This window comes from Apiospora phragmitis (assembly GCF_038363925.1).
Source record: "Apiospora phragmitis strain CBS 135458 chromosome Unknown utg000002l:1.0-5516284.0:1.0-5523493.0, whole genome shotgun sequence".
In the NCBI taxonomy this organism is placed as follows: Eukaryota; Fungi; Ascomycota; class Sordariomycetes; order Amphisphaeriales; family Apiosporaceae; genus Apiospora; species Apiospora phragmitis.
Window position 1 is genome coordinate 3,197,428 of NW_027117400.1, and position 26,191 is coordinate 3,223,618.

Here is a 26,191-nt window from a genome sequence, read left to right on the forward strand (position 1 = left end):
GCACCGCACCTCGAGAAAGCAAGAACGCCGCTGTCCGAAGGCGAATGTGGCAAAATCTTCAACTTCGCCTCCAGTAATAGTAAATCCAGAGAAAGCCGACCACGATGAATGCGCCGCGCATAGTCTTGGAGAGGAGGACAGCCTCGCTGCTGTTTGGTCGCCCAGTCACTGCCCCGTCATCTTTCCGACCGTGTCAGCACATGTTGCGACAATTTGCGCAAACCAGTCAGCGAAGCGCATCCGAGAAATTAGAGACAACAACACCTCGAGCCTACCAGCCATACCCGCTATCGCGACCACCGCCTCAACCGCGCAGTAATGACATCCCCGATACCTCGATAGCCGGTCCTGTACCTCAGGCCCCTGAGACGAGGACCCCTCAGTCGTCCGCATCAGCTTCCTCTCCATCCACAACCAGTCCCGACCCTACCGTGAATGAGAAGGAAGCCCAGAAGACCAAACGTGTAGCCCCGCCAGAGCGCAAGCGGAAGCTCCGACCGCGCAAGGCGGCAATGAAGCTTACACCCACCGCTGTGGAACACCTGCGAAACCTCGTCGAGGGACCCGAGCCGAAGCTGATCCGAGTCGGCGTGCGCAATAGGGGGTGCAGCGGACTCGCATACCATCTCGAGTACGTCGATAAGCCAGCCGCCTTTGACGAAGAGGTTGAGCAGGATGGGGTCAAGGTGCTCATCGACAGCAAAGCCCTGTTCAGCATCATCGGAAGTGAAATGGACTGGGTGGAGGATAAGTTGAATGAGCGGTTCGTTTTCAGGAACCCCAATATAAGTAAGCCCTTCTCCGTCCTAACAACATCACGGCTTCGTGCAGCTAACCATCTCGTAGAGGAAGAATGTGGTTGTGGCGAGTCGTTCATGGTGTAAGATGGGAATGGTATTGTGCGTCGAAGCATTGAGGATACCACAGCACATTGCATAAGGCGGCGTTTTGGGCATTTGATTTGAGAGTGCGTACGAATGCTAGAAGGCATTTCCATGTTTAGCATGCGAGTATTGTAATACTGTATTACGCTGATGTTTAGCAATCGAGAGTTGAACACTTTGTGTCCGACTGGATACATACACTCACTACCCGAACATCCTCTGCCGTTGTATTGATAATGATTACCTATGACTGTTCAGTCTTAGAATGTATTCAGAGATAACAAGGCATTCTTTTTCCAACTGCGAGTCACCCCCAAGAATAATTAACACCTGGGATCATATCTATTAATGACTCGAAGGCCACGATGAACCACAACCACCACTTGACTTTTACAGTGTAATGAACTTCACCTACTTACGAGAGGAGCCGGCCATGCAAACTATGCACCCTGCCCTAAGTAGCCTTTCATCTCAGCAACCTTCTTGTGCTTCATTTGGAGTATTCACCTCGGCACAACCGGGCTATACACCGCTCAGGTCTCCACCCCCAGAAATGTCAGGTCGCCGAACCGGTGGGTTCCCGAGGTGTTTGGTTTTTACTATTCATGCTCCCAAAAGCGCCAGTTGTCATCTGAAATTTCGTTTTCAGAAACAGATCGGCAATGCACGTGGCTTCCGGTAAACAATATTGTGGAAATTACAGTAAGAATGAAAGATCAAGGCAGTGCGGCCCGTCCAACATCTCCATTCAACGATGGCATGCTTACTACGGATAGAGTCTCCACCATCTACAACACTGGGTCCTACGCTCATAGTTTCTATCTTTAGACTCATATGGCAAGTAATAGGATCGTGATGTTTACTGTCCGGCTTCAGTGATATGATATCAGCGCTCAATCTGCGCTTACAAGCCGAGGTTTGGTGGGAATATGGGGTGATTATAAGAGTTCGTGAAAGTGTCGCTCAAATGTCTTCCCTTTTTCACCATCCAACAACGAGTAGCATCAAAGAACATTGCCTCTTAACAGTTCTCACTCAAAAGCCCAGCTCTTCAACTTCTAATTCTACTATTACATACCACCAACCATCAAAACTCCCCAACCCGCCAAGATGAAGTTCACCATCGCCACCCTTTTCCTCGCCGCGGTCGCCTCTGTCTCAGGCGCCGCCATCAACATGGAAGAGCGCAGCAGCAGCAGCCTCGAGGAGCGCGGCAGTAACATGTCCCAGAAGGACTACGATCGGGAGACGGGCGTGCTGAAGGAGCGCGGCCTGTGCCGCTCCTACAAGGGCGACATCCCGGGCTACTCGGACTACAAGAAGCTGTGCGCGCCCAAATGCGGCGACCAGAAGGCGCTGATGGCCAAGGCCAACAAGAGCGGAAAGGTCCAAAGCGTCAGCTGCCTCATGAACACCAAGGCGCCCCCTACTTCAGCGACCCCAAGGGCAAGAGCTACACGCTGGGCGAGTGCAAATGCAACCTCCCGCTCGTCAACTGGGCCGGCGAGACCTTCGTCGCCTCGCTGCCTGCCCTGGGCCGGGTCACCTGCGCCGTCTGGAAGGAGGCCGCCAAGAGCGCCGCGCAGATCCTCTCGGGCGTCAACGGCGCCGCCGGCGCCAAGACGGGCATCCAGACCCTCATCAAGGTCGCCAAGATGCTGAAGAAGCAGGGCAAGGGCGCCACCGAGTGGGAGGAGTACGTCAAGAAGCACGTCGCGGCCGGCGACGCCTGCAAGTTCGACATCAAGCAGATGTTCGAGGACGCCGTCAAGGTCGCCGACTCCGCCATCCCCAACGTCTAAACAGCTTGATCGCCATGCTCGGTTACTCTATTGTTTTCTTGTCCAATAGGTTCGGGTCAGACGCACACAGCCGGATGGAATCTGCTGGCTATGAGGATGGCGACGGATGGTGACGCATACACGACTGGGTGCAATACATACATGCGCCCAACCCTTCTTGTTCTATATAGCACTCTTACCCCCTGTAAATACACCCAGAAAATATTTCTCCATCTTCACATTTTATCCCACGTGACGGTATCAAACGCCGGACGATATCAGTGAGAAAAGGGGTTGACAGCTTGAAACGTGTTACACTAACGAGAGAGTAGGCCGCATGCTTTTTTATTTGCATATTTCAAAAACATACCAAAGCAGCTACTATTTCTACGACGTCCATTGCTAGTACCGTTTCTCAGAACTCATATATAAATGTGTCTGGTGCCCTGTACAGGCGGGCCAGTCTCTACACTATATATTGAATTTAATAATGATATATCATCAAGAAGGCTTGACTGGCCAGCCGCATGCAAAAGTTGAAGTGTTCGCAACGTCATTGACTCTCGCATCTTCGAGAAGCCGCCAGATTGCGTAGCCCCTGAGGTAGATCCAGAGTCGTGTCGCTGGGTTCGTGGATCTGGACTTGTGACAGCTTGTTCCTCAAGAGGCCCCAGTTCCAATGGTTGCCATCTCGCGTCTTCTCACGGACGACCTCTTCACATTGGGAAGACATGGAAGGGGCTGCCCTGTTGATGGCTCGTGATACAAATTATCTTGTATGTAGACATCTATTACTTAACGTACGTCACCCCATAATTGACCCCCCCTGTAATTGACCCCCCAATAAAATTAAAGCTATAAATTGACCACCAACTCCAAATAGTCACCATTCCTTCAATTTTGGACTATAATGCAATCGCTTTCGACTGTAGATACAGTAGATATCTCAGAATCCGATTCCTCAATTTCAAGCTGATCTGGCCCCTCCCTCGTACGTTGTATGCTCTCAATTGATGTAAATTTCGAATTCGGGCTAATCTGTACCCTTCGTTTCTTTCGTGGCCTTGCAAGCTCTAATTTCTCTTTTAAGGACTGGATTTGCAATTCCGCATTGACTAATAGATAGTCCTTCTCTTGGTATCCTTTTTGGATCTTCCTGAATAGCTGGCGTTGTGTAGTAAGGTCGCTTTGACCTAATTGGTGAAAGTGTCGAATCTGGCGCTCCAGATCAATGGACCTTTTTGGTGTTGACCATAATACACCATTAGCCAAAGGAGTTTGGATAGGTATGAGGGCCTTATATTGACTAGCTGAGGCCTGTGTTGTCTCTTCCGGTCGCTTTTGGTTGCTGTTTTCGAGTAAAAGAGGGCTGGTGAGTGGCTTGGCAACACATACGGGCCAAAGACCACTACCACGCCAACCACCCTTGATATTCTGAGCCGATAAAGCCTTTTTACGGGCTCTAGAATAGCATATAAGGAAGTTCAGTTTACCGATAGGAGCTGAATCCGTTAATAAGGACAGGAAACCGATCTCCTTCCGGTAATAAGTCTTCATAGCGGCGAAGACCCCAATATCGAGGGGTTGAAGAACGTGTGATGAATGAGGGGGTAAAAATAATAAGTAAATGTTATTCTGGTAGCAAAGGGACATGAAATCGTCGGTTGTATGACTGCCATGTCCATCCAGAATAAGTAAACGGGCATCCTTTGGGTCGTTCGGGGCGGTTTCCGGTATAAAGACCTCTTCGAGCCATTTGACGGCGATCTCGTCATTCGTCCAGCCTTTATTGCTCGTATCGAACTTCCATCCTCGAAATTCATCGAGTTCATGGGGGAACCATTGCTCTTGGACCGATTTACCCTTGTAAATCACCAAAGGAGGGATGGCCCTGCCGACTGCCGATGCACATTCCAATATGGTCGTCCAACACCTTGAACCAGGCTGTTTTTGTTGAATAGAACGTAGTTCCGAACTGCCTACTACAAGGCCATTGCCTCCTTGGCCTTCTAGGATACCGTGCTCGTCCATATTATGTCTGTTTTCAGGTTTAATAGCCTGGATTTGAGGTATACGTAATTTGGTTGAAAACCAAGACTTGATTACCTCAGTTGATGCCCCATTGATACGCTGGGAGTCGATACGACGTTGCCTCTTCGTCCGTAAGGCTGGGTGACGTCGAAGGAATGACTCTATCCAGTTTTTACCCAATGGCATAGGGTTGCCATGAAGGGCTAAAACGCGCTGAGCCAGTTCCTTGATTTGCGTATGCGTTGGTGCGACTCCAAGGGCTTCTTGGGCTAAAATCCAGTCTGCCAGATGCTTCTCTTGAACTGGAGAGAGCTTCTGATAGGCAGATTTTGATTCTCGACGTGATTGTCGGCCGTGAAGTCGACTAATAAGGGTAGACCGTGGAATACCCCAATGAAGGGCAGCCTTATGAATAGATTTACCGCTTGACACATCTTGGATGGCGGCAGAGATGTCGCTTTCGGTATATGAACGCATCATCGGTGAATTGGTATATATTTGAAAGAATGAAGTAATTCGGATCAAAATTCGTTGAGAAATTTCTTTTTGAATCGAAATGGCGGTGAATCGTGGTGGAGGTCGACAGGGGGGTCAACTACAGGGGGGGTCAATTATGGGGTGACGTACGTTATATGTTTACAACGGCTATAAATCTGTTACACTTAGAGTATTGGCTCGACGCCTACGCTTCCAAAGGGATCTCCACATACTCTACGACATCTTCCTGCCTTGGCCTCTTCTCCAACCTGGTAACAAAGTATGCAGCAACCAAGGTCGCAAAGCCACCGAAACGGAGAAACCAGACCACATCTCGAGCGGGATTTCCTTCTCCATGTCCCGATTCAGGGGATTGATGCTGCCATGTAATCCCCATCAAGCAAATGATGAGAATCTGCGGCAGGCAAATTGCCAGGTTATTAAGCCCATAGACCAGACCATGGCTGCGCGACCAGTCGGTTTCGGTCCAATGCGTCGGCGGGCGGGAGAGTTCCTCGCCTAGCAAGGAGAACGGCACTATGGCGTTGATACCGAAGCTGACTCCTACAATGCCAAAGAGGATTGCGGTTCCAAGGGCTGAGGAGACGAAGAACGTGCCCAGCATGGCGGCGGTGAAGCACAGCTGCGATACAACCCATAGACCGCGTGCTGTGCAGAAGTTTGCAAACCAGCTTCGAGAATCAGTGGTATGAACAAGTGATGACCTAGGCAACACCATTGCTGCAAACATGGAGACAATGGAGTACACAACTGGTGCCAAGGCACCCATGTCGTGATGCGGGCTTCTGGTGCTCCCATCTTCTGGTTTTGCTTCTACACATGAGATTAGATTCAGGAGCCATCCATACTGTCGTAGCAGAGTACTTACCAAGACCGTTGACGTATCTAAGAGAGTCATGTCAATAAATGCTAAGTGCAGGGGAGGAGAGGGTGTTTAAGCATACGTTACCGTGTAATATAGAAAGGGAAACATGCCCAGCCAAGTAAGGAACTGCACCATATAAATGGTCCTGATCTGGCTCGATGCGCCAAGAAAGATGCTTCGGATGATCCTCAAGTTTCCTAATCCGCGTTTCTCTTCCTGTAATGAAGGCCCCGCCAGCCGCTCCTTCGTGAGAAAGCAGGTGACGGCGATGGTAATCGAGAGGTACAATGCTGTGGGAATGCTTGCGCGGGAGAAAACAGTCTTGTCAAGCCTGTCGATTCCATGCCAAAGATCCAAGTAAGCCGTGAGGAAGGCAAAAGCTCCCCCAAAGCTGCTATGGCGACCGGCCCAAGTATTGGCCTCGGACTGTTGCACAGGCGTGCAGTCAACGGTGATCAGGGCGCGCAGTCCCACGTGGACGGCCTGGATGGCCACAAAGACGATGAAGGTCAGGGCGACGGGCAGTACGACCATAATCCCTCCCCGGGTCTCATGCGAAGCTGTCCCTCGACGAATTGCTTGGGGAACAATATTCACCCAGGCCAGAGATAGAATTGACAGGATCAAAGCGATGACCCCGGTGATGATGAACGGCTTTCGCCTCCCCCAACGAGAGAGGCATCGGTCACTCCAGCTCCCAAAAGCCGGCTGGAAAACAGCACCGCATATTGGGCCCGATAATAAGGTGAGGGTGGTCTCTGACGGACTAAGGCCAATGGCTTGGAGATGAATCTGCAACAGGGGCAGCGATGGCAGTTTAGAAATCCATATCCATGTCATGGTGGTAACGAGGGAGCACTCACAACAGCTTGGCCCGAGAACAGGGCAAGGGCAGCTTGCAATCTAGCGTAACATACTGTCAGTCGACCAAGGACAGCCCGTCTCAAGCCATAAACGGAAACTTACCCTCCAAACCCGATCGTTGTCAAGGCGGGATGGGAACAGTGTGTTCCATATTCGCGTGACCTCATCGAGCTATCACAGAGTTGCGAAGGCTCAAGAGAGAGCAAAAGCCAGATACAGGATCAACCGTAAAGCTAGCCAGGTAGGTACTGAGTAGATCGAAGCATGGGACATAGACAGCTGTGAGAAGGAGTGACGATCAGTGAGCTGAGTAAGATGGCTTGAGAGGGCTCGGGTGAGAACGAGCAAGTACCTACAGCGGTTATATGTGTGTGTGTGAGATCTACCCCTGTCTGGCCGTTAGCTCCTAGCACGAAATTGTCATCAGCTTACTGCAAACCACTATCGATCTTGCAGCCAGGACACGAGCGAATTGTCATTCCTTGGCGTGTCCTCACTGATATTGAGGTCATCGGTGCTTCGGGAAGAGCTCTGTTGGGGAGGACGCTTGGTACAGAGCTGAGCCGGCGCAGCAGGAGAAGACGGGTCGATATAAAGTTGCCCCTGGACGGGTGGAGCCAGGCGTAATCTTAATCGACCCCACGGAGATGTCGATGGTTTGGTTTTCGGAATCACGGCGAGACGGATACGATTTCGCAGAAATTAGGCTCTGCTTAGAGCTCCCCAATTTTGATCAACCATCAGTAACCATAAGAATCAGAGGGCTGAGTACCTACCGCTTTAGTAAGGAGGTGATCAACTTGGCTCACTGCCTTTATCTGATATCAGAAACAGATGTATGGTTCTCAGGACTTTGACCTTGGGCCTTGTTGCATGCGGGCTCCCATTCGATATACTCTTGCGACTCGTGGAAGCAACGAACTTGCCCGATGCTTCTTCACGGGTATCTTTCTCGATCTGCAACTTCAACGTCAGTGCCAAGGCTGAGGTGGGTCTCCTAAAGTGATCGCTCGCGCAGACCCATGGGAGAAACTGACCTGGGCAAATACAAAGTCGGCAGGTTCATCAACGGGCACGGCGGCTTGCTTGAAGCCAAATTGCGCGCCCCTGTGTTTCCTGTGTCGGTTTGCATGAGGCTTCGAAGGGCTTCGAAGGTGGGAGGGTCGCGTGTACCCGTTTTACGAGGTCCGAAGGGGCCGGGGTTCCATCGTGGTTCTCCACTTACCCCGGATCCACGGCAAAAGCAGCGAGTTTGGGATTTCCCAGTGTATCTTTCTCGTGAGGTAATGCGCGGCATTCTCTCTTCGCCTCCTCTCATCCTTGCTTCGACCCCGGGCCGACACACAAGCGGGAGCTAGCACGGGAACCGGTGACACCTCTACCCCAGGGGAGGGGGCTACAGCACGGCCGAGTCCGGAGACGCGGACGGATTTGAGCATGCCAATCCCGCCTATGTGATGGACGGTGTTCTAGAGAAGGGTTATCACTATGAAGAGGGGTATATCTTGAGCATTTGCCCTCAGCTACATTATATTGTGATAAATTCCGAGCTCGTTTTTCATAGTTAAACCACCATACCTAAGAGCCAGATATAGTAGGAAGTGGTTTCAAGTTTTGACTTACCACTCTTGTAGAGGGTGGTGGACAGTCCATTCTCGTGGCCCTCCTGAGGATCTTATAATACGAGCAGCTCAGCCAGCAGGCCTGGCGGTCGTAGATGGGCCTCCTAGCTGCTCAGTCTAGACTGTTCTGTTGTCGCGGTCGGAGAATTCGCTTAATAAGGAAAGAGTTTATTATTGAGACGAGAACCAAATTTATATTAACTCTTAATATACTTACAGTAAGTTTTTTGTATAGTGACGGATCTTTTAAATAGGGGCTTATAATTATAAGCAAGCCTAATATAGAACTGTGGCTGTGTTATTTACAGGGGTAGACACGCGTTAATTAACGCCTACTTACATACGAGAGAGGCAGAGCACAGCCCCCTTGGAACATTTGTACGGCGTCAGCTTTTTTCGCGAAGCAAAACTCGTTTTCTCGTTTCTTCACGCCATGGAGAGAAAAGCAAAGAAAAACTCCAAACAACCAACGGTCAGGTTGTCAAAGTACAGCAGCATATTTGCGTGCTATTGCATACCCGCGGCGGCTCGGCTGCAATTAAGGACTCCCAAGCGATGGCGTCAGCGACACCCGGCTGGTCGGGCATACGGCTGGTCAAGACATGCACCGAGTGCAAGCAAGCCAAAGTTTGCGCCACACTGGCCCCCTGTACACACGCCTATACTGTCCTGGCTAACACCCCTTAACAGCTGAAATGCGACTCCAAAGCAAAATATCCCAACCCGTGCTCAAGATGTCAGTCTCGGCAGCTGAGATGTACGGGTAGACCCCATGTTCAGACGAACGCCAGCAAGGAAGTAGGTTGCCTGCTGTAACGCTATAAACATGGAGAGGCCTAGCGCACCATAACTAATCATCTCCTTGCAGACGGCTAGAGGCTATGTCGAAGGAACTGCAAGAACTGCGAGAAAAGCGAGGCGCACAAGAGTCCATGAGGCCCGTCCATTCATCTACGGAGCCGAGTACCTCTGGCGACAACTCTCACACACCAAATCCTTCATGCCCAGACACATTGGAGGACGACTTCGAGTTCGACATGGCAGAAGTACATCTCGGTGATGCCGTGGTCCACAGGGATCTGGCTATCGATATCTTCAAGATGTAAGTCGCCCTCTAGATGCGAGGTGCCCGTGCCCCCTGCTTCCTACAGTTTACTGGCCTCTAATCGGAGAATCGCTCTAAAGCTTCGCGACCTACTACCATCCTCAACTCCCTATCCTTGGGCACATTTCAATGTCGAACATGTATCAGAGTTGTCCTTTGCTCTTCTGGGCCATTATAGCCATTGTTTCGTTGCGAATGTCGGGGCCGCAGTATCAAGAACTATTCGGACGCCTCAAGCAGCCTTACACCGAATTCTTAAGCAAAGAAGCGCTACAGGCACCGCTTCCCCTGTCGAAACTCCAAGCAATCTTGTGCATATGCCACTGGACATTAGGAGCAAAGCATCAAAGGCTTGACCCCAGCTGGCTGTATGCCGGTATCGCAATGAATGCCGCGTTTTACATGGTTCGTTTCATCCCGTTATCACAATACCCCTGAATAGACCAAAATGACCACTTAACTAACATCCTGGCTTTGTTGAATCTTTGCAGGGGCTCAACCGTCCCAAGCCTCCTCCCTCGCTTAGGAGTATTGGAGTTGCCCCTGGGAACATGGAAATAAGAACTAATACATGGCTGGGTTGCTTCTACGTATGCAATTCGTAAGCATAACTAGACCCCTCCAACTAACAGATGAAGAGAGGGCTACTGATATCGAACACAGGCTCGCCATGCACCTGGGACTGTCACCCCTCATCAGCCAACCAGCAGAGTTGCGCACAATTAAGTCGGTTTTCAGCGCCTATTATGGCCCTCGGGAGTTCCTGACCCAGGTCAAGGTGCAGCAGCTCATCGCCAGCTTCTCCAGTATGCTGTGGCCCAACACGAACGACCTCCTCGTCGACGTGTCGCTCGTGCAGACGATCGACGAAAAGCTCGACGAGATTTCCGATGAGCAGGCGGGCGTCAGCACCGACAGCACGGCCTTCACCATACTAACGGCGAAGCTGCACATGTACGCCGCCATAATCACCCGCGCGCCCGTCGACTCGACATCGCGCAGCATCATCCTAAAGATGGGCCTCGGCGCTGCTCTCCGGATCATCGACCTGGCCCAAACCATCACGCCAAAGCCCGCCGCCACGGCATCATCCGCCGTAGCCGAAGACGGCCAAAACAGCGACGAGGGCCCCCACAACAACCTGTTATTGTCCCGTTTCCAGATGACGCGCGAGGACTGCCAGCGCGCCCTCAGCAAGAAGCACTTCCTCGCCGTCGTCTTCGCCACCGTGTTCCTGCTGCGCTACTTCAGCCTCAACAGCGCCGCGCCCGCCGACGAGCAGCAGCGCGCCGCTAACCACGTGCTCGCGGCGCACGGCCTGTTCCGGCGCTGGTCCCTCGAGCCCGCGGACGAGTACGCGCGCGCCGTGGTGCTGTTCGAGACGCTCTGCCGCCAGGCGCCGCACCGCGCCGACACGCAGACGCTGCGCCCTCACGGACCGCATGGGCGTCTCCATCCTGTTCGACGCCATCAGCACCGCGCACGAGCTGCGCGGGGGGGCCGTTGAGGTGGCTGCGGACGAGCGGGTGACGACGCCGGCGCCGGATGGGGGTGGTGGTGATGGTGGTGGCGCAGCAGAAGCGGCTGGCGGTAATAGCGCCAATGGGAGCCACATCGCGCCGACGAGGGCGGAAAAGGGAAAGGAGTTAGCTGCGGGAGAGATGGTAAATGCCAGCGAGGTGGACGTGCCCACGGTCTATGCCGATGGCATGAACATGACAGCGGAAGGGCAGGGGTATGAGATGGGCTTACCGTCGGACTTCTGGAACAACCCAATGTGGGAAGTATTCAACTTTGACTTCGAGGCGGCGGCTTCTGATCAATACCCCGATGATCCCTTTCTATAACAATAATAGTTTACAGAGTATCGTACCTTTGAGTCGCAATTAGATGGGAACACGACTCTTGCTGGCTATTGCTGCTATTACTGTATCCATTCATTGAAATCATTATAAAACGGTACTACTAGGAGACATGAGAATATGACAACTTAGCAGCTTTAGATTCACGTGTTGATGCAAAAGCAGCATTTCGGGTCTCGCGCTCATCATCGATCATCAATACGGCCATCTGAAAGCACCCACCCTCTTTATCTTAGACAGCTAAGCGAGCCAGCAACTCGTCCGACAGCTTCATGTTGAACAGCTCCAGATGTTGCTGGGTCCCATGTACGTCGTCCTCCATGTACCCGCCCGCAGGAACCAGCTTGCCGCCGCGGATGCGCGGGATCGTCACCTTGAAAGCCCGGGCCGGGTCGAAGAAACCGCACCAAACGATGTGGTCTCGGCTCACCCCCAAGGCGGCCGCCACCGACTCCTCGCTGAGAAGGCCGCTGTGCTTGATGGTCTGGTACGTGGCCTCGGACTCGAACATGGCGTCGAGCGTGATTTCGTAGGGGCCCGCGTTCTTGGACCGGAGGACGCGAGTTATGTCGCCTAGCACGGTAGGCGCTGGTGAGGGTTCCGCCTTGCTGTTGGGGGTGGAATCAGCGGGTGTCTGGGCAGCACTTTCTCCCTTGTTGCTCTTTGGCTTCGACGAGAGGTTTATCGGTAGTTCTTTCGCTGTCGTGCTGGAAGCATCCTGGGAAGTGTCGGTTTTTTCGCCACGGCCGATCGTTGAGACTGTGTGTAAAATGCGTACTGAGGGGGATTCGGCCTTGCTGGCGGATGCCACTTGGTCCTGGGGGGGAGAAGAGATGCTTCTCGCCTTCCTTGAGGTCCATCAAGTGGTAAATCGAGAACTTGGCACACGGCCCCAGCTCGATCTCGACTTTACCACCAATGCCGAACCCGAAATTGCCAGAAGTAGCCTTTTGGCCCAGGTAGCTTCCATGCTGGAATTGTTCTGTTAGTCTCGGTTTTTCCTAAAGCCCTGAAGCGTCTATCTTACCATTGTCCCAACCCGAGCGGTCGAAGCAATAGCTCTGGCCTGCGCCTGTGTAGGCGCGATCACCTCGCCGATCAGGAAGATGTCATTGGCAACTTTACCTGATTCGTCTTTCCCATGGATGTGCCAATGAATATCCCAATCGGAGACATCAGTGTGCTGTGCGGTGATGTACGAACGGACCTGGTCGAGCAGGGGGTCGATCTGGTGGATAAGTATTGCTGCATTATACAGGTCAGCAGTACTCACGGGATCAGTAGAACTTTGTTGCGGAAGCATCACTTACGATCTCTTATAGTTCCCATGTACATGCTTCGGTAGCCCACGATCGTCGCCGCCTCCAGCTTCAGCTGATAGGGCTGTGCGTTGTCCTCGGAGAAGTGAAATGTGCTCCCCGCTACCCGGACTGTTCTTCCGTCTGTCATTTGCTCGTATGTGGACTTGGTCAGGTCGAGCCACCCACCCGGTCCGTAGAGAAGGTCGGGCCGAGACTTCTCGTACAACGTATGAGCCGCGACGGAAAGGGGGGTGCACCTTGATGTAGGCAGAGTTGGTACGATATCGAATGTGCCGTTATCATAGACCGTAGCGACGGCTCCGTAGGACTTGGGCTCACTGCAAAGCCCTCCACACTCCATGATCTTGCCCATGTGCTGGAGAGCCCCAAATAGTCTTTGTCTCTCCTTGGGGCTCGCATTGCCAGTTGGGACTTCATCAGGTGTGCAGCGTATGCGAAATATGGTGCCGGGTCGTAGGCTCTTCCCCCAACAATGACATCGAAGTCTGGGTTTGCCGCCATTGCATCCAAGAATGGCTCAGGGCCTAACTGACTCATGATCATGGTTGAATTCTCAACGTCATTTTCAGTAAGCGGTGGTACGGACTTGCCGCAGCCAGTGATGGATCCTTTCCGCAGTCGGTCCAAAACAATGGCTTTGTCGATGCCGGCGAAAATCGCAAGCACCTTGAAGCGGTAGTGTCTGATTATGGGTTAAACCCTCTGTTCAACAGGAGTTGGGGACAAAGAATAATCTTACTCGTTTCCCTTCTCTGATACAATCTCCTCGATGAGCTGTGAAACCTCTTTGACATGGGCGTCAGACCCGTCTCCCCTGCAGAGCTGAATATCAGGGGTACATGGAACGCATAGACCAGCTTCAGTAATTTGGACAAATCTCGGTAGTAAGATGAGCGAGGGCATGTCGTCACACCCAAGGCCAGTTTCTCCGGGCCGCTGTCCGTGGACCCTGAGTCGAGGATGATGGCGGTTGGGGTACCGGTAGAAACGAGCGATTCGAGTGCCGTTTCCGTCAGTTTCTCGTCGAAGCCGTAGCCCAGCATGCCGACGGGGGTCACAACATGGCAAACAGGCATTCCATTTCCAGCATTAGCGGAAGTCACTGGTTCCATGTTCTTGTCTTGCCTTTTGATAAGGCAATACAATGTGTACAGGGGAAGCAGGTTGTCACAAACGCAATGCGATGAATGGGTAAGAGGTCTGGTGGAAAAACAGAGGTGTCCACAATGCTTCATTTACTTTATGGTCCCCTGCGTACCGTTCTTGACTCTCGCTACTGTCTGCTCGGCGCCTAGCGTAACGCCGGGATGGCGTCGTGGAAAGCCGAAAATCGCTTATACCGGCCGATCTTCGCAACACCAGTGCTAGCCGAGCCGGTGCCCCTATGCGGGGAACGTGCATGTGAAGATGGATAGGTAGCTAATTCTAATAAAGCAGTATATTCTCCTATGACTGTGTCTTCTTCAAATTGGTGAGAACCCATCCCAAGCATTGGGTTCTGGATATGCCATGTTATTCAAACGGTACTAGAAAGATAGCGATTAGTCAGACCAGGAGATACTCTTGATCCCAACGGGCATTGCTTTTGTGAAACAAAAGGAAGTCTAGTTTATCTAAATATAGAGCTACCTCATGTTCAAAATGTCAGCAAAGGCCCGTTGCAGTGTATCAGCCTTCACTATATTAACGTTATTAGTAACAAGTATTCAGACAATATAGTACGAAGTAGAGTATAGGCTGCAGTTCCCGATTATTAATAGCCCAACTAGGAACTCCACGGGCATTAGACGGGAATACTGCACCATCTCCTATAGCCGGTGCGGGTCCGATAAATACTGGAGTACATCGACCTGCATATAGGCTTGTAGTTGGTCCACCAAGCTCCATCCCTCTCCGGATTCTGCCCCGCAAAAATGTCTTGACGTCAAGACCAAGTACAAGCTCCCCCTGCCCTGGACCTATCCCGACACAAGTTGGTTTTCTCCTGGGCAGTGTCAACCTGAAGTCAAACAACACTGACCGCCAGTCTACTCACAATAGACTTTCGCCATGGCAATCGAAGGCAAGAGGATCGTGTTCACTGGAGGCAGTGGGAAAGCCGGGCGTCATGTGATCCCGGAGCTCCTCAAGCGCGGCCACAAGGTCCTGAACCTGGACCTGAACCCCCTGCCGAGCCCGGACGGCCACGGGCTCAACCCGGACGTCTTCACGCTCAAGACGGACCTGACCGACTCCGGCCAGGTCTTCAACGCGCTGACGACGCACTTCAACTTCGGCGGCTTCGACGACGGGCGCGTCCCGCAGCCGCCCGACGTCGTCATCCACTTCGCCGCGTACGCGCGCGTCATGCTGGTCCCGGACAACGAGACGTGGCGGGGCAACGTGACATCGACGTACAACGTCGTCGAGGCGGCCAGCAAATTAGGGGTGCCGAAAATCATCATCGCGTCCAGCGAGACCACGTACGGCGTCTGCTTCGCCGAGGGCGCCGACGTCGACTACGACCACTTCCCGCTCGGCGAGGACGACGACGTCAACCCCATGGACACGTACGCGCTGTCGAAGCTGTGCGGCGAGCGGGTCGCGCGCGGGTTCTCGCGCCGCTTCGGCGGCGCCGACATCTACGCCCTGCGCATCGGCAACGTTGTCGAGCCCCACGAGTACGCGCGGGACTTCCCCCGGCACGTGGGCGAGCCGGCGACACGGAGGCGCAATGCGTGGAGCTACATCGACGCCCGGGACCTCGGCCAGATCTGCTATTTGTGCATTCAGAAGGACGGGCTGGGGTTTCAGATCTTCAACGCGACCAACGATACCATTACCACGACGGTGCCGACCGAGGAGTTCTTGGCCAAGGTGGCTCCGAATACGAAGATTACCCGGAAGATGGGGGAATGGGAGGCCCCTCTGTCTAACAAGAAGATCAAGGACGTGTTGGGCTTTAAGGAGGAACACAATTGGAGAAAGTACTACACGCCATGAGCCAGATTAGTATTGCAGTTTTATGCTGTATAGCCCTTTCTAACGTTCCCAGAGGACCATAGCCGTATCTGAGCCCTGCCCGCACACTGTTGCCAACATAAAACATCTCCATTGTCATGTAGTGATAGATATTATGAGGTGTACTTCTTTTTCCCCGTGCTTGTTCTTTTCTGTTGCCGACTTCCACGTTGCACAGCATATTTAGTGGTGGGCCTCCTGCAGTTGGGCGCTGTAAGCGAGCGTCCATGTTTTTCCACATTTCTCTGCCTGGCCGCTGGAACGGCCGCGCTTGTTGGCTTGTCGTTTGCATAGCCTCACGAAATGTTCAACCCAATCTCAACCCAATCCCATAACTGCTGCGAGGCCCTCTACGTCCGTTTTGTCTTGGTTTTGAATTGCCGGCGCCATGTCTTTCGTCCTCAGGAATGTCTGATACCCCCTCATCTGCCAGATACGCAAACAGCGCGCAGCAAGCCGGGATGCAATCGGAGGTTTTGCTTCAAACTGCGACCAAAGAAATTGCAGATTCTGCCCATCGAATTTCGGCCGTTTCGGAGCTGGCACCTATCCGAGATCTCAAAATATGGATTGCGCGTCTCCTCAGATCCCTAGGCGACTCAATCTCGCACATATGGACCTCTATCCAAGACTTCATGTCACGGGTCCCCGGCTATATCCTTGCTGGTCTCAAATCAGCCGCTGAGTGGCTAGTACACGCACCATCCCGGTTTATCGCATGGCTGTGGCGGGTACCAGACTTGGGGTCTTTCGTACTGGGCCTAGCAAAATGGACTGCCATCGCCTGCGGCGTTGTTTGCGGCGTCGTTGTAATATCATGGCTAGGTATTTACGTCTACCAACGGTACCGCGCGATTACTAAGAAGGAATTCCTCCCTGGACCCAATGGAAGAGGTCGCTGCTATGGCACCTTTGACACGAGGCTGGATTCAGTAGACTTTGTAAGTTCTTCAACCCATTGGCGCCAAATAATATTTATTGATCCACAGGCTTTAGGAATGGATATTGAGGGACACTGAAGAATACGTGCGGGAATGGACCAGAAGTGAGCAAGCCCGCCAGGAGCGACAACGACAGCAGCAAGGGAAGGAAAGAAGGGTTGCGTGTGAGCTTTTGTCAACATAGCATCAAGGAAATGTTCCATGCATACGTGACCGTACACAAGCTTTCTCAGGAGGACAGGGATTCATTTATCAGCGAACAGAAAAGGACATGGCATCCGGACAGATTTGTCAGGTGCCCCGAGGATGTTAGAGACAAGATCCAACTGGTGGCTGTCGAGTTGATGAAGATTATGGGCAATCTATAACATCTCTTCTCAGGGCACTTCCTTTCTTCTTGGAGGTTGGAGTATTCCAAGCGCAGCTAGCCCTCCTTCTCCTCCTTTGTTCTTCGTTAATTTTGTTTCAACAGTGACTGACTCCTCCACTAGCAGAAAGGAAAGTCTTATAAAGACATTACCTTAGATGCTACGAGTAGTTACACCAACAGGAAAATACAGCTTTGCATCATTGAGACTTCGCACAGTTAGGGTTCACTAAGTCCTGTGAGGACATATACAGACGCAACTTTTGTTGATTCATAGCATTCATCATTAGCTGTAGTACGTGTCTAGGTGGCGCCAAACCAGGCGTCCAGCCACCTAATCGTGATTCATCAAACCGTACCAGCAGTATGCGTCGTGTCTGGCAAGCATAGCAGAAAGTCTGGATTATCCACAGACTCAGGTCTCAACGTGCTCCATATCCAGGTCCGCCTGGACCTCAGTCTCAAGAGGATACTCGCCCTCCTCGTCATCATCGTCGTTCTCCAGGTGCTCCATCGTCTCGGCAGTATCTGAGTCCTCGGAGTGCTCAGAGCCATCTGGATCTTTCGGGAAAAGTCCATCCCATCTGTCCTTCCACTCAGTAATGAGCGGAAAGTCGCGGCCCCAAAAGAGAGTCCGCTGAGAGAATTGCAAGATCCGTCTAGCAAGAGGGAACCACGGACTGGTAGCCTCCCAGACCCAATGCTCTCCGACAGCTTCCTCGAAAACTCTCTTGATCTCTGCATCATCGGGTGTCTCCGGTGCATTTCCCTCGTCGTCCAAAGGCTCTTCAACCCAGTAAAACTCGTCTTTACCGTCTGCACACTCATCGTTCTCATATTCGTCGTCATTGTTTTCTTCAGTTTCGTCGTCTTTATCTTCGTGTTTCCACCAGCCAGTCTGCCAAAGCCATCGGGGCGGAAGACGAGCAGCGAATCGCGGTACAAAGTTAGCGTCGTCCCAATCTATGATTCCTGTGACTACCGGATCCGGATTAAAGTCGATCATGATGTTGCGTGGGAAGAAGTCTGGATGCTGTAGGCAAATATGGTCATTCTCGGGCTCAAAGAGCTCCGAATCCGCCATGCCTTGGACCATTTCTTGAAGAGGCTCAAACAATACCAAAAGATGGTCGTCCGGGTTTGGTCTGTTAAGCGACGTATTGATTCGTCCTGCAATCGGACTCGTGACCGACTCCATTTGCTGGTACAATTGCGCTATCTCCTTGGTGACAATGATATTCTGCTCTTGAGAGAGGTGCTTCCAGACACTCTGCAAAGATTGTCCTGGAATTCGGGACATAATGATGTAGCCGTGTTTGAGTGGATTGCTTTTTGTTGCATCCCAGGTGATTACTTTGGGAACCTTGAGATCTGTATGTTTGTTCAGCCACTCGAGGATGGCCACAGAACAGGGAATCGAAGATTGATCAGATGGAAGTTGCAGTACTACTTCTGGCAGCTGGCCTGCGATGTCTGCGCAGGAAAGAACGAAGACTTGATTGAAGGTTCCTGAATCAAGAAACTGGACCTGGATAGTTTCTTTCAGTGCAAGAGACCATAGCTGCTGGCACAGGGCAATAATGTCATCTATGTTTGCTTCGTCGGAAACAAACGAATCTTCAGACCCGTCGCCTATCATGGGATTTTGCGAATAAATGGAACAAATGCTAGTACGCCACTTATGAGGTTTTGCCAGTTTCATGATCAGAGGTGTTACCTCGGGCTCTTGTCGCCTCAAAAGGCAGGTCGGAAATTGGTTGGACCATATTGAGTTGGCTGGCTACTTTGTAGCAGAGTGTGTTTGTAGAAGTTGAGAAAAGTCGGATGGGTGGGATTGCTGACGTTGAGGGAAAGTCTGGTGAAGTTGAGGGAAAGTTGAGGGAAATTATGGTGGCTAAACAACAGTTGTCAGTTGTCTAATCAGGGTTTAGAAAAAAAAGGAACACTCGAGCCAGAAAAAAGCCGGGTGGCCGCTCTAGGAATTCAAGAGGAGAAAGGAAGGTGCTCAACTGAAATAATCATTCGAACTCACCTGCGAGTTTCTGAATATATGTAGTGGAATCTGATGTTGGCTTCATGTCTTGATCAAAATGAATCATGTTACTCGCAAAATGAATTCACTTCCACTTTAGTTTCTGTTGGTCACTGTCAGCAACAGATAGCGATAACCAGGGGGGAAATAGGACTTACTTCTTGCCCTTGTTCTTCTTACTACTACCAGCCTGCTCCTTGTCGGACGTTGCCTTTGCCTTCTCGTCCTTGGCTTGTTGGGCAGCCGCTTTAGCTTCACGCTCTTTGGCTTGGTTCTCCGCAATGCACTTTAGGCAAGGCTCTCCCACCAAGCAGGGAACGCTGTGCGTGGGACACAGTTGCTGGTGATTGGTACAAAAAGGGTTCTTGGAAGGACCACAAGGACCAGCGTGCTTCTTACCCGCTCTGGGGCAGTGATGAGTTTTCGTCGTTGGCTATGTGCTTTGCTGGGGCTGAGCCAAGCAATGTGTCTGTCAAGGGTTTGGATGTAGGAATCGTAGGGACCTTGCTCCCAGCTAGTAGCAAGGACGGGAATGGCCAGTGGAAGATCAAGACCTTGTTGTTTGACTGTGGTGGTCTTGAAGGAGGCCAGCGAGAAGGAGGAAACAGATTGAGAGGCCTTGTTGTTTGGCTGTGGTGTTGTTGTGAGGTGTTCTGGACTCTTTAGTAACAAGTGTGAGAAAGTGTTGTGTTGGATTCCGTTCTTGGGTAAGATGCAGTTGGATGCAGACTTGATGGTTTAGGAGCTGTGCACCGAATTTATTTGATTGTTCCAGCTATTCTGTGATCATATAGGGATTGGCTGATTGTCCCTATTGTTGTATTCAATGGAAGGGGATACTACAGTATGCCTACCACACATCTCACTCACACGTTGACCACTTCACTGGTTTGTTTAGTCCACGAGTTCCCTAACTAAGCCTGGCTTCTGCATCAGAACATGTCACTAGATTAAGTATGGCCAATTCAAGTACTTCATGGCTCTTATTGCTACCTGCTGTATGCATAATGAAGGACACCAATATCACTGGGCAGTAGCTCATAGCCGTTCTATTACCTCTGCCACTGTTGTGTTATAGAAGCCATACGACTACACCCACTCTTCGTCTTACTTTACAGTCTGTAATCCTAAACAAACCCCATGTATTGGCTCTGCGATTTCTGGTGGTGATGGACCTACATGATCAAGATAGGACCACTGGCTGTCAATGGAATAGCCAGCAGTAGTTGACAAACCCAAGAGATGTTGACGCATTCAGACGCCAGGGCAGCAGAGCTGTACAAGTATTGCTAGGTTCATCTACATACCCGAGTTCTCCTACGCCATAGCACGTACAAAATGATTGTATCAAACATCACTGAAGCTCTCCTATTGTATGAAATCATCTAGGTAGCTTCAAGCACTCTGTAGCAACTGGTGTATGGTGATTATAGTGTTAACAAGACTGACAAATGGGACTGAGTTTAGCAAGGAACTGTGATGTCCACGATACTCTTCAAACTCAAGATAATGAAGACACCCTACTTAAATACATGCTCTATATGAAGTTGGTTGATAAACTACTTGTACCATCCTGTCTTGCCCACGGCACGGCCAAGCTGCTCCCTGTCAGCCAAACATTCCCAAAAGCTTTTCATCCAGTTTCTCAACCGGCTTGTGTAACGTAAGTTTGAAGAAAAATTTCCCATTGCTCCCCCGACCGACTACGATGGACTCCTGGTGTTTAGAGGTACGTACTGGCAGTCCATTTTAGGTAATCCGAGCGGGCTCGGCTCTCCGCATTATCAAAAATAGGGGTCACGCTTAATTTTAGTTCCCGCGAAACCATAACCTCCATTACCAGGTATTACCCGGGACGCAACACGCCCCCCTTGCACCTCACTCTGACAGAAGCCTGCCTGTTTCTCATCGAATCAAAAGTCATTTATGTTGTTCTAGGATACCAAACTCTTCAGTTCCACGCATAACATGTGTTCAATCGATACACTCGTAATGATTGTAGAAGCGGTGCCGTCGGCGTACCGTTGGATGAAGAACGTCCCGATGATGCCCAGGGCTCATTCGTGCATCTTAATTAGCCAGGTAATCTAGCCTTGTACATTGGGAGGGGCTGCGAGGGCTGCGTCTTGGTGATGAAGCCATCTCGCAGCGTGAGATTCACACCCTCTGAACCTGCTGGATGTCTTCGTGTACAAGCGGTATCCTGGAACCGAATAAGCCTATAACCTTGGACACAAGAGAATAATCACAGGCCTGAGCTAGATCACTGAGGTCGATGACGAGAGCGTGTCAGTCGATGATGTCGGCAAACTGGTGGTTGAAGGTTGCACTGTTGTTGCTTGAAATACCCCATTCAGCCCCATGTGTAAAACGGTTCTTGTATTCTAGAGTCTGGCCCAAGTGAGGTAACATCATGAATCGTGATATGGGATCTATCCACCCGAAGATGTAGAGTCATCTGCACTCAAGCCATGATTTGATCGCCGTGGTGCCTTTGGGCTGTTACAGCGCCTTGAGAGGTGATACAGTGGCTAGGATGCTATGCCTCTACAAACCTCTTGAAACCGCCACTTTCAACGTTGTCTCCAAGAATGCGGAGGGCTGGTGAACTGACACGCTCCAGTTCGGTATTACCCGCGAGATGCCCGTCCTTGCTCATTTCACATATGGTGGAAAGTCGAACCGACAGTTCCATCCAAGGTGACTCGTCCTCACGCTTGCACGCAGTATATCTCTTCACTAGCATTGCTCCTTCGGTGCTGATCTGATCCGAACGGTCCACGGCTCTGCAATTACTACCACCCAGCAAGGCGGTAGCCCTACAGAACATCGTCTCGAATCATGAACAGGGCGTGTCGTGACGACTGGACTAAATTTCTATCTAACTAACACTTTTCTATTGGGAATACCATGAGCCATCAGGCAGGTCCTCTCCACATGGAACATTATCCAGAATGTCTTCAACTATCAAAGCCAATCGGTCTCGGCAGTATAAGACGCTCAGACATGATGAGCGTTTGCTGTTCGCGAATATGCCGCTCCAGGCCAAAACCCTGGCAGTTATCAGGTTATAAGTTGTCTCAAGTACAAATTTTCATCAAGGTTGGCGACAATGATCAACGACGAGGCAATGTCCGCCAGATTCATTAGTGCGTCTCATACGTTAGCGAAGAGCGGACTGCGAGTTTGAAGGAACTCGTTGAAGATGTATTGGGAGGGATAGCGAGTAAATGGCGATTTCCAAGCCTCTCTGATGAACGTGTACTGAACCGAATCGACTGTAGGTGGACAAATCTCAAAGATTAGGTAGCAAGTATGGCGGTCGAGGCGGCACGCATCTGATGTACACAAGGCCACTATCTGATCTTGAACAAGTCAAATCCATATCCTTTCTGCCTGCTGTTCAAAGAACTTCTCCGCATCGCGCCCCGATATAGACCCAGAAAGCCCCAGTATCACACCCCACTGCACTTGTTGCGGAGGTTTACACGTTTTGCCTCGCTCATACGTCCTACGATGGTTATCACTCAACGGGCTACTAGTAGGAACTCAGTAACACTACATAGTCTCCCCCATTCTCCGTGTTTTGGTGAGGGGAAGGGGGCGGCCACGACAAAATTTGTATACGTGTATCGCTGACCGACGTATTCCCCCCCACTGGGTGCCGCGGTGTTCACGCGAAAAAATCCACCATGACGATCATCGGATGGGACTGCTAGCTTCTTGTGCCAGCCATTGCGTCCAATACTTGTAACTTACGCCCATATTCACCGCCAGGAGCATCGGACGCCATCCCGAAACTATTCAGCGCAGAGCCACACAGTTTCGAGGACAAGCGGCATGAGCACCATGTGGGAGCAGAGCCAACAAGTGACTGCTGTGCTTCTACGGTTCGAGGGGGGCTGGGCCATCCCGATCCTCGAGGACAACGTGGCTTCGGGGGTGGAGGAGCATGAGTTGTTTGGCGGCATGAATGCCCAGAAAGTGGTATTCGAACCTTGCCTGTTCCAGGAGACAGAGTTGACGCTGCAATCGTGGTGATCTATGCCTACAACCAGTACGCAGATCCGAAAAACGGTAACGGCTTGCGAGGATGAAGTAAGCCGAGGTTAGAAGTGTCGAGTAAACCAAAAGAAAAAACAGCATGACCGACATGACCTCTCCTAAGTCCAGTAGCATAGAGGTCGGGGATACACATCAGTGGCCGAAAGGCTCTGGAGTTGGAGCTCAGCGGTTACCATAATATAAGAGGACTCAGGAGGGGAGGGAGACGAAGTACGAGAGACACGAAATGTCGCGGCATGAAATGAGCTGCTTGAGTTTATTTGGAACACTGCTGAGGACTTCCACCCACCTCGAGCTGTGTAATAGTCGGTGCTTTCTAAACCATTCACTACTTCATCTTTAAAAGCTGTCGTCAACTGATGTGGTATCTCGCTATGCCAAAGCAACCCAGGCACCCAATTTCCAGGGCGGGGGTCTCGCAAGTAGATACATGCCAATTGTGCAATATGCAATATACAAGCCATTTCCAACGATTCATAGGCAGAAATCAGCAAAAAATCAAGCACTTCGTCCCGAACGCTCGCTAACCCGACGCCGTCTAGACATCTGGCGCCTCATCCATCGCCACATCCGGGTCAATCTCTGTGCCCAAATCTCTGTCCTCCAGGAATCGTCTTCCCAGCAAATCGTGAGGCAAGTAGTCCTGCTTAACTTTTCCGTCACGATAGTTGGGGTTGTACTTGTACTCCTTTCCGTAGCCGAGCTCCCTCATTAATCTGGTCGGCGCATTGCGCAGATGTATGGGCACTGGCAGACCAGCCACGCCCGGTTCCCTCAGCGCCGCATATGCATTATTGAGTCCTCGGTAGGCCTTCGTGCTCTTTGGGGCCTGGCATAGAGCCACGGTGCAGTGGGCAAGGGGGATTCTAGCTTCCGGCATCCCTATCTGCTGCGTTGCTGTATATGTAGCTGTGGCAAGAGGTAGCAGCGTATTATCGGCGAGACCAACGTCTTCCGAGGCGATGACTACCATGCGGCGCGCAACGAAGAGAGGATCTTCGCCCGACTGCAGCATGCGCGCGAGATAGTATAACGCGGCGTCCGCATCAGAACCCCTGACAGACTTGTGGAAAGCGGAGATGGTGTCATAGTGCTGGTCGCCAGCTCTGTCATAGACGAGTGTCTTGGTCAGCGCCGCCTTGATGTCGGCCTTGGTGATTTCCGTGCGCGTGGAGATGGAGAAAGCAACCTCGAGAAGATTGAGAGCTATTCGCGCATCCCCGTCGGCGAAGTTGGCGAGATAGGTTAGGAGCTCGTCGTCGAGCAAGGGTGACGGCGGTGTAGAGGACCCTGTCTGTTCCATCTGCAGGGCCCGCTGAAGGATGTTCAATACGTTCTCGGTACTGAGCTTCTGCAACGTAAAGGTTCGACAGCGACTGAGAAGAGCGTTCACGACTTTGAAACTGGGATTTTCCGTCGTTGCCCCTATGAGAGTAATCGTGCCAGCTTCCACGGGACTGAGAAAGATGTCTTGCTGCGCCTTGCTGAAGCGATGTATTTCGTCGCAAAATATGATCGTCTTTCGGCCGATGAGTTTCAGCTCGTTTTCGGCCTCGACGAAGAACTTCTTGCACTCCGCCACCCCTGAGCTGGTAGCGTTCAGCTCGATGAACCGCGAGCCGACCATCTGCGCTATGCACCGTGCGATAGTCGTCTTGCCCGTTCCACTGCCGCCCCATAGTATCATGGACGGCACGCGGTCCTGCTCGATTAGCGACCGAAGCACGCCGGCGGGCCCAACCAGCTCCTGCCCGAACACCTCGCTGAGGTTCTGCGGCCGCATGCGCTCGGCGAGAGGCGCTGCCCTGTTCGTCTTCGTTCTCTTCGCCATCGGCCTTGCATCGTCGTTTGTGTTCGTGTCTTGCTGCTGTTGTTGACGTCCCCCCTCTGCTGCTGCTTCCGGCACCGGCGGCAAATCGTAGTCGGAGGCGCCCGGCCCATCGTCAAAGGTGCGCTTCGTGCCGCCGTTAAGCTTGAGCGACCCGTTTGGCCCGTTGGCGACGGGTGTGAGGACTTTGGAGGGTGCTGCGTGGCGCTTGGCGGACGGGGTCTGGAAGAAGCTCGAAGGCGGCCGTTTTTGGGACGAGGCCGAGCCATTCGGTGTTTGTTGCGTGGATGGTGCCGCCCCGGGATGCGGCACCGATGACGATGTAGTAGCCTCCGCAGAGCTATCGAGGATGAAGTCTTTGCATTGCGAGTCTATGTGATCGTTGATCTTGGCGGGCCTCACCTGGTTGGCGCAGATTGGGCATTCTACCATGGTTGCACGCACTTTGCTATGTAGCGAGATGATCAATAGTGATAGTGTGTATGCGTCGCGTTTCGGGCGATCAACAATATCAATAGCGGAATCATGGATAGGTCCAATCAATACTCGCAGCAAACATGGGGTCATCGAAATAGAGAACAAGTCCAAGTTCGCGAGAGCTCGATATCAAATTCAATTAAGACTCGGGAGCTCTGATTTTTTGGAGAGAGCAATGACGCGCTCGCTCACGTGTGACAATTTATTTGGCGTGGGGGTATCCTGGAGCCGATTCCTGGCCCGTCCCGACCTGCATTATTTGTATTTGTGCAAGCATTGATGCATCTGATTGATTGGCCTGCTATTAGAATTCCAATCCCATATCGCAATTGCCTGATTATTGACTAACATCTTTTTTTGATCAACACAAATGGATATATGTAGGGTAGGTAGACTGTAGAACATCATTGATCCTTTTGAGACACCCCTCAAATATTGTTGCCAGGTACCCGGATCTACATAATCATGTGCGCCTTGTTTTCCTATCAACCTCAATCCCGGGCATTTATATTTCCTTTCGGCAGTAGCAGCCTTCCATAATAACACACCTGAACATAGTATCATTTGAGCTTTGTCCGCCGACAACATCTACGGGTATCGCTTGTCCCGTTCTAGTGGGCTTTATATTCCAACATACAGCTACGGTC

The 26,191-nt window shown here is 51.6% G+C and overlaps 11 protein-coding genes across 11 annotated transcripts; 6 read left to right on the forward strand and 5 right to left on the reverse strand.

Annotated features, from left to right (window-relative positions):
* Nucleotides 1-104: 104 nt before the first annotated feature.
* Nucleotides 105-884, forward strand: PG994_001783 (uncharacterized protein; the record flags this gene model as incomplete). The annotated part of the gene is made up of 1 exon (XM_066853192.1): nucleotides 105-884. The coding sequence occupies one exon, from the start codon at nucleotides 105-107 to the stop codon at nucleotides 882-884; it is 780 nt and encodes a 259-aa protein (XP_066721333.1).
* Nucleotides 885-1,994: 1,110 nt separating this feature from the next.
* On the forward strand, nucleotides 1,995-2,686 carry PG994_001784 (uncharacterized protein; the record flags this gene model as incomplete). Its single annotated transcript, XM_066853193.1, has 2 exons — nucleotides 1,995-2,279; nucleotides 2,330-2,686. The coding sequence occupies 2 exons, from the start codon at nucleotides 1,995-1,997 to the stop codon at nucleotides 2,684-2,686; spliced, it is 642 nt and encodes a 213-aa protein (XP_066721334.1).
* A 1,285-nt stretch (nucleotides 2,687-3,971) lies between these two features.
* Nucleotides 3,972-5,173, reverse strand: PG994_001785 (transposase; the record flags this gene model as incomplete). Its single annotated transcript, XM_066853194.1, has 3 exons — nucleotides 3,972-4,013; nucleotides 4,061-4,723; nucleotides 4,772-5,173. The coding sequence occupies 3 exons, from the start codon at nucleotides 5,171-5,173 to the stop codon at nucleotides 3,972-3,974; spliced, it is 1,107 nt and encodes a 368-aa protein (XP_066721335.1).
* A 205-nt stretch (nucleotides 5,174-5,378) lies between these two features.
* PG994_001786 (uncharacterized protein) lies at nucleotides 5,379-6,899 on the reverse strand (the record flags this gene model as incomplete). Its single annotated transcript, XM_066853195.1, has 3 exons — nucleotides 5,379-6,007; nucleotides 6,063-6,079; nucleotides 6,139-6,899. The coding sequence occupies 3 exons, from the start codon at nucleotides 6,897-6,899 to the stop codon at nucleotides 5,379-5,381; spliced, it is 1,407 nt and encodes a 468-aa protein (XP_066721336.1).
* A 3,421-nt stretch (nucleotides 6,900-10,320) lies between these two features.
* Nucleotides 10,321-11,497, forward strand: PG994_001787 (uncharacterized protein; the record flags this gene model as incomplete). The annotated part of the gene is made up of 2 exons (XM_066853196.1): nucleotides 10,321-11,003; nucleotides 11,071-11,497. The coding sequence occupies 2 exons, from the start codon at nucleotides 10,321-10,323 to the stop codon at nucleotides 11,495-11,497; spliced, it is 1,110 nt and encodes a 369-aa protein (XP_066721337.1).
* Nucleotides 11,498-11,744: 247 nt separating this feature from the next.
* Nucleotides 11,745-13,946, reverse strand: PG994_001788 (uncharacterized protein; the record flags this gene model as incomplete). The annotated part of the gene is given in 6 exon segments (XM_066853197.1): nucleotides 11,745-12,271; nucleotides 12,291-12,483; nucleotides 12,540-12,757; nucleotides 12,823-13,141; nucleotides 13,153-13,516; nucleotides 13,594-13,946. The coding sequence occupies 6 exon segments, from the start codon at nucleotides 13,944-13,946 to the stop codon at nucleotides 11,745-11,747; spliced, it is 1,974 nt and encodes a 657-aa protein (XP_066721338.1).
* Nucleotides 13,947-14,883: 937 nt separating this feature from the next.
* Nucleotides 14,884-15,816, forward strand: PG994_001789 (UDP-glucose 4-epimerase; the record flags this gene model as incomplete). Its single annotated transcript, XM_066853198.1, has 1 exon — nucleotides 14,884-15,816. The coding sequence occupies one exon, from the start codon at nucleotides 14,884-14,886 to the stop codon at nucleotides 15,814-15,816; it is 933 nt and encodes a 310-aa protein (XP_066721339.1).
* Nucleotides 15,817-16,241: 425 nt separating this feature from the next.
* Nucleotides 16,242-16,853, forward strand: PG994_001790 (uncharacterized protein; the record flags this gene model as incomplete). Its single annotated transcript, XM_066853199.1, has 2 exons — nucleotides 16,242-16,775; nucleotides 16,824-16,853. 2 exons carry the CDS (start codon nucleotides 16,242-16,244, stop codon nucleotides 16,851-16,853), a joined length of 564 nt encoding a protein of 187 aa, XP_066721340.1.
* Nucleotides 16,854-17,557: 704 nt separating this feature from the next.
* Nucleotides 17,558-20,180, reverse strand: PG994_001791 (uncharacterized protein; the record flags this gene model as incomplete). Its single annotated transcript, XM_066853200.1, has 5 exons — nucleotides 17,558-18,774; nucleotides 18,860-18,918; nucleotides 19,333-19,514; nucleotides 19,574-19,827; nucleotides 20,168-20,180. 5 exons carry the CDS (start codon nucleotides 20,178-20,180, stop codon nucleotides 17,558-17,560), a joined length of 1,725 nt encoding a protein of 574 aa, XP_066721341.1.
* Nucleotides 20,181-23,023: 2,843 nt separating this feature from the next.
* Nucleotides 23,024-23,215, forward strand: PG994_001792 (uncharacterized protein; the record flags this gene model as incomplete). Its single annotated transcript, XM_066853201.1, has 1 exon — nucleotides 23,024-23,215. The coding sequence occupies one exon, from the start codon at nucleotides 23,024-23,026 to the stop codon at nucleotides 23,213-23,215; it is 192 nt and encodes a 63-aa protein (XP_066721342.1).
* Nucleotides 23,216-23,777: 562 nt separating this feature from the next.
* PG994_001793 (ATPase) lies at nucleotides 23,778-25,499 on the reverse strand (the record flags this gene model as incomplete). Its single annotated transcript, XM_066853202.1, has 1 exon — nucleotides 23,778-25,499. The coding sequence occupies one exon, from the start codon at nucleotides 25,497-25,499 to the stop codon at nucleotides 23,778-23,780; it is 1,722 nt and encodes a 573-aa protein (XP_066721343.1).
* Between the last annotated feature and the right edge of the window lie 692 nt (nucleotides 25,500-26,191).